The sequence below is a fragment of a genome, unplaced genomic scaffold, assembly GCF_019419815.1.
Source record: "Pyrus x bretschneideri cultivar Hongxiangsu unplaced genomic scaffold, Pyrus_bretschneideri_v1 Contig45, whole genome shotgun sequence".
Taxonomy (NCBI): Eukaryota; Viridiplantae; Streptophyta; class Magnoliopsida; order Rosales; family Rosaceae; genus Pyrus; species Pyrus x bretschneideri.
Window position 1 is genome coordinate 446,033 of NW_025999779.1, and position 12,308 is coordinate 458,340.

Consider the following 12,308-nt stretch of genomic DNA (forward strand, 5'->3'; position numbering starts at 1 on the left):
CATCTTGGCAGAGAATAACCCATAACCTCATATTCTTGTCCAGATTAGTCATTCCAGAGAATCCAGACAGAAGATAGAAGATATTAGAAACGGAAGAGAAATACTTTAAATTATCTGATAAGATGGTAACTACACCCAATGACTGCCTTGTAAGTTTTCATTTTTCCTTTTCATATATAAAAAGATTTGGCAAATCATTGAGTAAGCATCAGTTATGTAGCTTCAGGTTCATGCACGGGATTTACTTTCACTGACTTAGAACAGATTACCAAACTGCATCACGATCTTATTAACACTAGGGATCTAAACCCATGAACTTTCATAGTGAGAACATGGAGTGGCATTCTTACATGAATAGCAAAGCAACTTCACATTCTGAGGAAACTAAATTCTTGAACTAAAGCCACTAAGTACCAATATATTATCATATAACATTGTATAAGATAAAAAGAGTGCAGTAGTATTAGATTATGCCGCTTTGGAAATAGATTCAAGATGTGAGGTCAAAACCCTGTTGAAGTAGATCTCCAGCTAAGACCTCGTTAGCAGCTTCAGAGGGATGGAATCCATCCCAAAACACGTAACCAGTCGCATTGGTACATGTTCCTACAGACCTAGAGTTGCAAAGCACAGAGGTCTCTAATGTACCTGTTCCACAACAAGCTCTTCTCGATTCAAAGAACCCTGTCACATTACATCACAGAAATATTAGAAAATCACTACGCTTAGCTCAAACAGATTTTTATTATATTCATGCAGTGGTCTTGCTTTGTGAATGCTGATTGCTGAATGATGGTTTAATGTGTAAGTTAAAGAGGAAATATATTTTACAAGACGCCAAAGTGGAAGCTGAGAATTTTTCCCTTAATATTTACTATCTAGAACTACTTTTGTTCTTAAGCAACGATTTGGATGGGAGGGGAGAGAACTTTGTCTTCAGTAAAATGCAGTGTATTAAAAGCGTGAGGTGTGGGCGAGGCGTCCGAGGGATAGCCTGACCTAGGTGTGAGGCTTGAGATGAAGCCTTATAGGACTTAAATTTTTTAATAAATACACTGAGCGTACACATATTATATTAAAAAAAAAGGATTATTAATCAATAATCACTCTGAGCACACATATATATATACATATATTATATTATATATATTATATATAAAATAGAGGATGAAAAGCACAATGAGCACACATATAACAATGCACGCAAATAGTACACACATCCATTATATAAAAAAATAAAAATCAGAAAAAAAAAAAAAAAAAGGCAAAGAGACGATAGTGCAAGGAAGAGGTATGAGGCAGTTAAAACCCTATCCAAATTTTGGGTTTGGGAGTTAAAAAACCCCTAAGGCGCACCGAGGCAACTCCGGCGACGCCTTCCGTCCACTCCCTAAAAACAAAGGTGGCAACCCTCACGCCCAGCCTCAGAGGAAGCCTAGGCACGCCCTGAGGCGAGCCTTTTAAAACATTGGTGAAATGTCAAAAATTAAACATTAACATCTTTTATTTTCTCTAGATAATGAAATTTTGTAACTAGTATAGTTTTTATTTTGTTGATTGGTTAAGTATTCAACAGAGAATTGCTTTACCATTATCACCAGGATTCATAATCATATCCAGAAGAGGCTGGAAGATATCGAAGACCACAAGCTTGAGGCCTGGAAGCCTATTCTTCAAATCTTGAGATGTGCTGTTTAGCTTATTGTTGAAAGAAATGGCATCTTGGTTTAACCTTGGGACGCATTCATTGGTTCCAGAGCCAAACATTGTGATCGCTGCTGGCAAACACCCAGTTGGTGGTAAGTTTGTGACTCCAATCCTTCGTGCTCCAAGTGCATACAAATTCTGTCAATGTGCTGCTTATGTCATGCGTGTATTTAAAGAAACAGATAGACTGATGCACAATTTGCTGTATCAAACATACCCACTAATATCATCATGCAAATCTAAGTCTATATGATCACTACGCATTTAAATCGGTTCTGTGTCACATACATTTAGGTTTGGTCAGCAAACATCATTCAGTAATGTGATTATTTCTTCTTTTTTGGGGATCATGGACAAAACCAATAACTAGATATAGCAAAGATCTGACCAGGTTTGATACTAACTGTTACGTAAAAATAGTTGAGAGGAATGCAATATGATGTTTTGTTTGGAAAAAGCACTTCTATGAGAAGTTGCAGAAGTCTAGAAAAAGTTCTTTTCCATTTATTTTCGGATAAAGAGAAAGTAAATAGTATATAATCTGAGTTGTGGAGTGACCTGAATGAAAGTGGAGTATGATCTAATGAGAATGTTTGAGAACTGGTCAGGTGAGTAGATTCTAAGAAGGGGATTGATATAGTAGTTTTGAATGAAATCACTGATCCCTGCGCTTAGAAGGTGGATGGCACCGGAGAATATGGCACTGGCATTGTCGCTGCCCACCATTCTCACCACTTCATTCTGATACTGCCTATAGTAATTCAGTTGCTGGGTCAGCGAAAGTGCATTCTGCAAAACCAACAGTGATCAGCATGAGAGAGAGAGAGAGGGGGGGGGGGGGGAGGGAGGAAGGGAGAGAGTTTTTACTGTTTACATATAAGAAAGGTGTGTAATCCCAATAGCCAGAAGCAGCTGATGCAAAGTTGACTCCGGTCAGGAGGTTCTGCCCTTTGGCTTCTGGGCTAAGGTAAGCCGGCGGGTATGAGGTGAATCCTAGATATTCAGCTGTGAAAGGCAGTGATAAACTAATTATCTCCAAGTAAAAGGGAGGATAAAAAACAGTAGGTAAAAAGTTATTTACCAGTGAAGTCTGTGGCAAGCTTTCCATTGCAGAATCTTCCAGTTGGTCTATGAGTCACAAAGTCTCTTCCATAAGGAGGGAAGTTTGCCTTGATGGGTGTAGTGAGGTTGTTGTTGTTGCCCACATCAGCAACGGAGTCCCCAAAGATGATAAAAGCAGGAACCAGAGGTTCCGCCCGAGCCGCTGCGAAAACCAGCACAAGAATGCTCAAGAAAGCCAGGAGTTCACTTGAAATCCCCATTTGCTTTTGTTTGTTCCAACAGTGAAAAACTCACTGGCCAAACACAGAAGGGATATGGAAGAAAAGGTTGGGTTGAGTGAATGAAAAATGAAGAGGGCAGGTGGGGGGCAATTTAAGGAGAACAAATAGTACCTACATATCTCGTTTTATGAAAGTTGCCCTCGGGTTTAAAAAGCGGTACAAAGCTGCCATTTTCTGGTAAGTAAACATGTTTAGTGCTTATGATATTTGTCCTATTTGTTAGCCTATTGCAGTGAAAGTGCCATCATTTTGTCCATTTTCTGGGTTTGTTTTGAGGATGGACAAATGATTTAGTTAAAGCATAAAAAACTTTAAGAAAGCTTATGGAAAAATATTGGCCTCTTGTATACTCCTCACGTTATACATATTCAGGTGCCGTGATCCGGTTGTATCGATGAATCTCTCTACTTTTTGAGGATCTTTTAGTGTCCAGAACAAAGGTTGGCACATCATGTGTTGTAATACAAGCGGAGGGACAATGAAAAATATATTCTCTCTACTTGTACTATGGCACGTGGTGTAATGACTTGTGTTTCAAGTTTCTTGTCCATTTTTTCCCATATCGAAGGGCATAGTCTTATAGAGACAGCTTCCTCATCAACGCCCATGTTCAAACTTACAGTAGCTTTTCTCGACATCCTTAATCTTCATAGATGTTGCAAGAGATGTGTACAAATTTACAAATCTTATATGCTGAATTGATCACTTTCCAGTATTTGATCGATATGCTGTCAATATTTAATTTTTTTAATTTAAACAATAATAACCATTTTAATCAATATGCCAGGAACACATTTTTTTTAATCACAAGAACAGATGTTTGATCAATATCCATAAATCATTTTAATCCTCAAAGTTCAACCGGGAACAAATTCTCCGGTTAGAAGATGTGATTGTAAGATAGAGGTTCATGGCCAAAGGGGAAGAAGAAGATTTAGGAAAACTTGAAAAGAGTCCTTAAAAAAAGACTTGAACTACTTTCACCTAACGGAAGACAAGGTACAAGATCAAGCGTAGTAGCGTTCATATATCCCATCCCACTTAGTGTTTGTATTTTTTTTAGGGAGCTTTAATGAAAAGGGCTTGGACCAAAATGTTATTTAACCAAAAACCATTCCAAAATGTTATTTAACCAAAAGGGCTCAAAGTTTAATAAAAAACCATCCAAAACCATAGTTCACGGGTCAAACTTACAAGCCCAACCCACTACAAATCTACAGTTCCGTAAATACCCTTAAATAATTTGATATTGTCTTGATTCTTCACCAACCTCAACCCAGCACAAAACTGCCATAATAACTCCCTGTCATCCTATCAAATCGAATTCCTCCACTTCAAAAACAACCAAATCAAAGTTCAAATCAAAGTTGAAAAATGAAGCATTCATCGAAACAAGGTTAAAGAAGTTTAATGGCAGAAACCAACGATAAAGTGTGGGAAAAAAAAAAAAAAAACACCAAAACATAAAACTATTTCTGGATAACCCAATACATAACATTGTTTTTGGAAAAAAAAAAATAAAAATTAGATATAGTGTTTGTTTTGTCTGTGCACAAACAAACACTATATCTGGAAAGAAAAGAACCAAAATTTAGAAACAATGACTTAAATTCCAGAAACAATGACTTAAATTTTAGAAATAGTGACTTAGATTCCAAAAACAGTGACTTAGTTCCCAAAATAGTCTATGTTTAAACCTTTGATTTTTTTTTTTATTTCATGCATCAGTTGATTATATTTAAAAAACAGAGTGCTTATTTTGCTTTAAATCCAAATACAATGAATTTCACTATTTCTTTTCTAACTTACATTTAAGAAACAATGTGTCTATTTCATTTACATCTAGAAACAGTGACTTAGATTCCAGAAATAGTGTTACTTAAAATCCAAAAACAGTTTATTTTTACAATCCAAAAACAATGATCCGTTTTTATTATTAAATAGCATGCAGATCTCAAATTTATTTTCTGGAGAAACAAACGATGAACTCCACTGACAATGAAAAGTTGAAAAACAGTACCTCAAATACCTATGAATAATAACGACGATCATAGTTCAACGAAATAATACAAAATATAAATTAAATAGCATGAGGATCTATATTTTTGTTTCAAAGAAAAAGAAGGTCCGCAAAACAACGATGAACTCCAAAAATGACGAAAATCTGGAACTCAACCTAAAAAAGTTAAGGGTAAAATCGACAAATCATAATTTATTATAGTTGGTTCATCTTTAGTTGGACTACTTTAATATGGGTCTTGTATTAATCATTAAACAAAACTTATAACATGGTTTTTTTACTAAAACTAAAACTTTTCAAGCCTTTTTCATTAGTTTGCTTTAATGAAAAGGGCTTGGGCCAACGAATATTTAACCCAAAACCATCCCAAAATGTTATTTAACCAAAATGGCTCAAAGTTTAATAAAAAATCATCCAAAACTATTGTTCACAGGTCAAACTTACAAGCCCAACCCACTATAAATCTACACTTCCGTAAATACTCTAAATGATTTGATATTGTCTTAATTCTTCACCAACATTAACCCAGCACGAAATCACTATAATAACTTCATGTCTTCCTATCAAATCCAATTCCTCCATTTCAAAAACAACCAAATCAATGTTCAAATCAAAGTTGAAAAAGGAAGCATTCATCGAAACAAGGTCAAAGAAGTTTAATGGCAAAAACCAGCAAAAAAGTGTGTGGGAAGGAAAAAAAAAAAAAAAAAAAAACCAAAACATAAAACTGTTTCTGGATAACCCAAAACATAACACCGTTTCTGGAAAAAATAAATAAATAAATCAGATACAGTGTTTGTTTTGTCTGTGCACAAACAAACATTGTATCTGGAAAGAAAAGAACCAAAATCTAGAAACAGTGACTGAAATTTCAGAAACAGTGACTTAGTTCCAAAAACAGTTTATGTTTTAACCTTTAATTGTTTCTTTTATTTCATGCATTAGTTGATTATATTTAAGAAACATAGTGCTTATTTTGCTTTGAATCCAAATACAATGAATTTCACTATTTGTTTTCTAACTTACATTTAAGAAACAATGTGTCTATTTCATTTGGATCTAGAAACAGTGACTTAGATTCCAGAAACAGTAACTTAGATTCTATAAACAGTGTTACTTAAAATCCAGAAACAGTGACCCGTCGTTATTATTAAATAACATGTAGCTCTCAAATTTATTTTCTGCAGAAACAAACGATGAACTCCACTGACGATGAAAAGTTGAAAAATAGTACCTCAAATACCAATGAATAATAACAACGATCACATTTCAACGAAATAATACAAAATATAAATTAAATAGCATCAGGATCTATATTTTTGTTTCAAAGAAAAAGAAGAAGGTCGGCAAAACAACGATGAACTCCATTAATGATGAAAATCTAGAACTCAACCTAAAAAAGTTAGGGGTAAAATCGAAAAATCATAATTTATTATAGTTGGGTCATCTTTAGTTGGACTAATTTAATATGGGTCTTACACTAATCATTAAACAAAACTTATAACATGGTTTTTTTTTACTAAAACTAAAACTTTTCAAGCCCTTTTCATTAGTTTGCTTTAATTAAAAGGGCTTGGGCCAACAATTATTTAATCAAAAACCATCCCAAAATGTTATTTAACCAAAAGGGCTCAAAGTTTAATACAAAATCATCCAAAACTATTTTCCACTGATCAAACTTACAAGCCTAACTCACTACAAATCTACACTTCTATAAATACCCCTAAATGATTTGATATTGTCTTGATTCTTCACCAACCTCAACCCAGCATGAAACTATCATAATAACTCCATGTCTTCCTATCAAATCGAATTCCTCCATTTTAAAAACAACCAAATCAATGTTCAAATCAAAGTTAAAGAAGTTTAATGGCAGAAACCAGTGAAAAATGTCTTTAAAAAAAAAAAAAAAAAAAAAGAGCCAAAATATAAAACTGTTTATGGATAACCCAATACATAACACTGTTCGTGAAAAAAAAAAATCAGATACAGTATTTGTTTTGTTTGTGCATAAAAAAACACTGTATCTAGAAAGAAAAGAACCAAAATCTAGAAACAGTGACTCAAATTCCAAAAACAGTAACTTAAATTTAAGAAACAGTGACTTAGTTCCAGAAACAGTCTATGTTTTAACCTTTGATGGTTTATTTTATTTTATGAATCAGTTGATTATATTTAAGAAACAGGGTTCTTATTTTGCTTTGAAACCAAATACAATGAATTTCACTATTTCTTTTCTAACTTACATTTAAGAAACAATGTGTTTATTTCATTTGGATTCAGAAACAGTGTCTTAAATTCCAGAAACAATGTTACTTAAAATCCAGAAATAGTTTATTTTTGTAGTCCAGAAACAATGACTCGTCATTATTATTAAGTAGCATGCAGATCTCAATTTTTTTTTCTGGAGAAACAAACGATGAACTCCACTGATTTTGAAAAATTGAAAAACAATGCCTCAAATACACTATAAATAATAATGACGATCAAATTTCAACGAAATAATACAAAATATGAATTAAATAGCATGAGTATCTATATTTTAAACAACCAAATCAAAGTTCAAATCAAAGTTGAAAAATGAAGCATTCATCAAAACAAAGCAACCGAAACAAGGTCAAAGAAGTTTAATGGCAAAAACCAGCGAAAAAGTGTGTGGAAAAAAAAAAAAAAACAACCAAAACATAAAACTGTTTCTGGATAACCCAAAATATAACACTGTTTCTGGAAAAAAAAAAAAAAAATCAGATGCAGTGTTTGTTTTGTCTGTGCACAAACAAACACTGTATCTGGAAAGAAAATAACCAAAATCTAGAAACAGTGACTTAATTTCAGAAACAGTGACTTAGTTCCAGAAATAGTCTATGTTTTAACCTTTGATTGTCTTTTATTTCATGCATCAGTTGATTATATTTAAGAAACAAGGTGTTTATTTTGCTTTGAATCCAAATGCAATGAATTTCACTATTTCTTTTCTAACTTACATTTAAGAAACAATGTGTCTATTTCATTTGGATCCAGAAACAATGACTTAAATTCCAGAAACAGTAACTTAGATTCCATAAACAATATTACTTAATATCCAGAAACAGTTTATTTTTACAATCTAGAAATAATGACCCGTTTTTATTATTAAATAGCATGTATATCTCAAATTTATTTTTTGGAGAAACAAACGATGAACTCCACTGATGATGAAAAATTGAAAAATAATACCTCAAATACACTATGAATAATAATGACGATCACATTTCAACGAAATAATACAAAATATAAATTAAATAGCATGAGGATCTATAATTTTGTTTCGAAGAAAAAGAAGAAGGTCTACAAAACAATGATGAACTCCATTAACAACGAAAATTTGGAACTCAACCTAAAAAAGTTAGGGTAAAATCGACAAATCATAATTTATTATAGTTGGGCCATTTTAAGTTGGACTACTTTAATATGAGTCTTGTACTAATCATTAAACAAAACTTATAACATGGTTTTTTTATTAAAACTAAAATTTTTCAAGCCCTTTTCATTAGTTTTTTTTTTCTTAATCACGAGGAGAGATATAGGTAGAAAGAGTTATACACCACGTTTCATGGAAATTGCCGTCGTGTTTAAAAGGGGGTAAAGCTTTTGTGAGCCTCTTCTTGCAGGGATGCCATCATTTTGTCAATAATGTACGTTTGTTCTGAAGGGCAAATGATTTAGTTAAAGCATTAAACACTTTTGAGTGTCATGAATGAACGAATTGCTAGTGATTTGAATGAGTTTGTGGTTAAACATGTCCCAACTCAATACCTTGAAAGCCATTTATTGCTTCAACCCTTCAAGTACATTTGTCAATGGCAAGCCTGTGGACTCGTTGGGATCACTGGTCATCATATAAGCGTGGAAATATTCCACTTCGACCATATATGTGAGAAAAGAGAGTTTAAATATCCTAAACCCCACTCCAACTAATACCGAGGCTTTTGTGATAAAACCTCACACCTGATAGATTGTGGTAATTAACAAGTTGGGCACAATATCAGTGTTGTTGGAATTGAGAATTTAGCCCGTCTCTCTAATAATTCTATAATAAGTATGGATACCTATGGTGTGGTTTGGGTGCTCATGGTGGTGTATTTTCAGGGAAGGATCCAACCAAGGTTGATCGCGGTGGTGCTTATATTGTAAGGCAGGTAGCAAAAAGTGTAGTATATATTGAGGTTTCTTACGCAGTTGGCGTCCCAGAACCAATATCAATGCATGTTAACACCTTAAAAACTAGTAAAATCCTAGAAAAGGACATGCTATATATTATTAAGGAGCAATTTGACTTCAGGCCAAGAACAATTACCATCAACCTTGATTTGAAAAATGAGGCAACCTCAGGTACCATAAGACTGCTACTTTTGGTCACTTTGGTTGCCACGATCCAAACTTTACTTGCGAGACGACGAAGCTCCTCAAGCCCAGGGCTTAAAAAAGAACCATAATTTTGAAAAATGTACACGTGACATCAAGGTTTTTCTCATCTTGTAGCGTAAGGGGTTCTATTCATGCCAAGAAAATTTCAATTGAACGCTTTCGTTATTGAGATTTATAATTAAGGCATATTTTACAAAGATTTCATATGAATGTAGATATCAGTACAATTTACAGGTTACTGATTTCAGTTAAAAGAGAAATTGGCCCACCCTGAGACATGTTATATGTTAATTCAAAGTCGAATATTATGTGTTCATGCACTAGAGCAAGACTTCCTTGCAATGTGATGCTCCTCTGCATAATTCGAAACAGAATGTCTTCCAAAACACTTAACTTGTCCATGCCTTTCTTTCTCATCCAATCTTCCTCTTCCCTTCTCATTCCCTTCCACCCATCTCTTAAGCCTTCTGAATAACTTTTTTCTTTTCGGATGCTCCTGATTGCTGCTCATATTTCCAAAGCACTGCTCACAATTTCCAATTTCTGCTCGTACTTCAAAATTTATTTCCAGTTTATTATCCTTTTCTTGAGCCTGCTATTCTAGTTGCGCTTGATTTCTCATCAACTCGTGCCTTAAGCAAGCATTACTCCACCTCAAGTAAATCAGTTCCTTAATTTCAGCTGCACGATCCTTTTTCAGATTCTCCAACTCCTTTTCGAGGCCTGTATAGTCTTTGATTTTGACCCCTTCTCCTTCAGTCTGCATTTTTTTGATACCTCAAAATGGTTAGACTATCAGGAAGCAATGTATATAACTGTTCTTTTATCTTTTGACAGGTATTAAATTATTGATCATTTAATTGCAATTAGCTAAGTTGTTTGATTATTATAAACCAAAGGAATTTGAACTTTTGCAAAATGTGATCTCTATGCTTTGAAGAAGAGTGTTTTCACCTTGGGGATTGAAGCTGCCGATTTTTCTGCCAACGCAAGCTTTGCCAAGAGCCCTTTTTTCTCATCCTGCACTAGCTCCAAAACCGCTCTCAATTCCCCAGTTTCATACTCCAATTTCTTGATAACCTTTGTCTTTGTTTCTTGTGCATCATGGATTCTCAAAGCTTCTGCTTCCCTAGCTTCAAGTTTCAAGTCTTGTTCGCGTATTACACAATATTGCCTTCTTGCTTTCCTCAAAAGCTTCTTTACCTTCCTCTGAAGCAATCCATTCTCTGATTTCCAATACTCCATTTGCTCCAAAACTCTCAAACATTCTCCAACCAATTTCTAAAGCCTTTGGCTCTCAGCCTCCATGGATGAAGCTTCTCTCTCCAAGAACTCAACATGAGCCACTTCCAATAACAACATATTCGAAAGCTCTATAAGAACATATTCTTGCTCTTTCAAGTTGCAGTAGCGTATAAACTGCATCTTCAACTTAGATTCTATTTTTTGAAGCTCATTAAGTCGGAGTCTTAGGCACGAAATCTCTTCTTCTAATACTTGTTGATTATCTCGAATCTCCAAACATTCCGTTAAAAGCATACATGTAGAGCTGAAACTATGAAAAACATCCTCATCTCTACACTTCAGAGAATTGGCCTTGAGGTAACTCACCTGATCATCAGTTTCTATTGACGACCCTTTCGGATTGATGCTTTGGTTAGCCATAATCTTGGCATAGATGAAACCAGCCATTGACAAAGCTAAAGGAATCATAGCTGCTTTAAGCATTGACTTTATGATGATATCTGCCTTTGATGTTGAGCCCTCCATCTTACAAAACCAACTTGATGGTTGTGCTAGGCTGTTAGATGAACGAATTTAGATCATGATATGAAATCACAACAAAACTTGATTAGTGTCTTGAATGTTAAGGCTTTACTTCTTATGGACGTAATCAAACAATGTGAGTTTTGTTATATAAAGCTGTTAGAATGATTCTTTAGCTTTGTGTTTTGTGCTTAGCATTCAGTAAAGAAAGGTAGATAGGGCTTTCTATTGCCTTTCTATTACACTATTAGGCATTTATCTCACTTTCATACAACTTTCTTGGTGGAGTTTGGATTTGGAATCTAATTCCTTCTCTAGTATTATTTATGCAAATGCACACGTGGGTGTTTAGTAACATATGTTTCTTTTTTCCTTTTCGGATACGAGCGACATAGGGTGTGACGTAATTCCTAACTCGGAACTTATGTACAAGGCTGAATTCTCTCTAACAAGTTACACTCCTCTTGCAATACAATAACATGTTTAATAACATTTTGTAAAACAGTTTTTTATTTTTCACAACCAGCATTCCAACTACAATATTGTCGCCGCTAACACTCTACTACCACCATGATCACCCCACCACCTCTATCATCACCTTAGTCCTTAACCACCTCCCAACAACTATGCCACCGACACCTTTTAACCATCATTATTAACCCATCCACATCCACGTCACCATCTCCACCACCTTTCTCCCTTCCACCACCACCGCCACCTCCCAACAACTCTATTTCCACGACCACATCACCATCATTGTTAACCCCCCTCTGACCATGGCCGCCACCACTTTCACCATCTTCGCCATCATTATCCCCACCACCTTTTAATAACTCCATTACTGGCCACTACCACACTCATTGGTACCACCACTCCTGCCACCACCATACTCTGCTATCATCAGCAACTTCGCCGCCTCCTAGCACCATTGCCAATGCCCCAATTTCCTAATCTTGGGACCAAAATAGGATTTTACGGACATGTACAAACCGTGCACACAACATGCACAACAATATGACAAAAATCTCATCGACCAGATCACTCTACCAATTGACATGTAAGAA

At 34.8% G+C, this 12,308-nt stretch overlaps 2 protein-coding genes across 2 annotated transcripts; both read right to left on the bottom strand.

The window, feature by feature from the left end:
• Positions 1–490: 490 nt before the first annotated feature.
• LOC103933040 (GDSL esterase/lipase At5g03820-like) lies at positions 491–3,050 on the bottom strand. Its single transcript, XM_009342693.3, has 5 exons — positions 2,789–3,050; positions 2,582–2,712; positions 2,266–2,496; positions 1,590–1,845; positions 491–684 (listed from the first exon to the last, which is right to left on the bottom strand). The coding sequence occupies exons 1-5, from the start codon at positions 3,027–3,029 to the stop codon at positions 491–493; spliced, it is 1,053 nt and encodes a 350-aa protein (XP_009340968.2). The 5' UTR covers positions 3,030–3,050.
• Positions 3,051–9,790: 6,740 nt separating this feature from the next.
• LOC103933039 (protein CHUP1, chloroplastic) lies at positions 9,791–12,083 on the bottom strand. Its single transcript, XM_009342692.2, is given in 3 exon segments — positions 9,791–10,237; positions 10,432–11,278; positions 11,884–12,083. Coding segments are annotated over 3 exon segments (1,494 nt in total).
• Positions 12,084–12,308: the final 225 nt, after the last annotated feature.

Excerpts from the sequence above, each read along its gene's own strand:
- LOC103933040 (XM_009342693.3), bottom strand. The coding sequence starts at position 3,029 with ATGGGGATTTCAAGTGAACTCCTGGCTTTCTTGAGCATTCTTGTGCTG. Across the intron at positions 2,497-2,581 it reads ATTACACACCTTTCTTATAT|AATGCACTTTCGCTGACCCA; the intron begins GTAAACAGTAAA and ends TTGGTTTTGCAG. Across the intron at positions 1,846-2,265 it reads CATACTCCACTTTCATTCAG|AATTTGTATGCACTTGGAGC; the intron begins GTCACTCCACAA and ends GCACATTGACAG.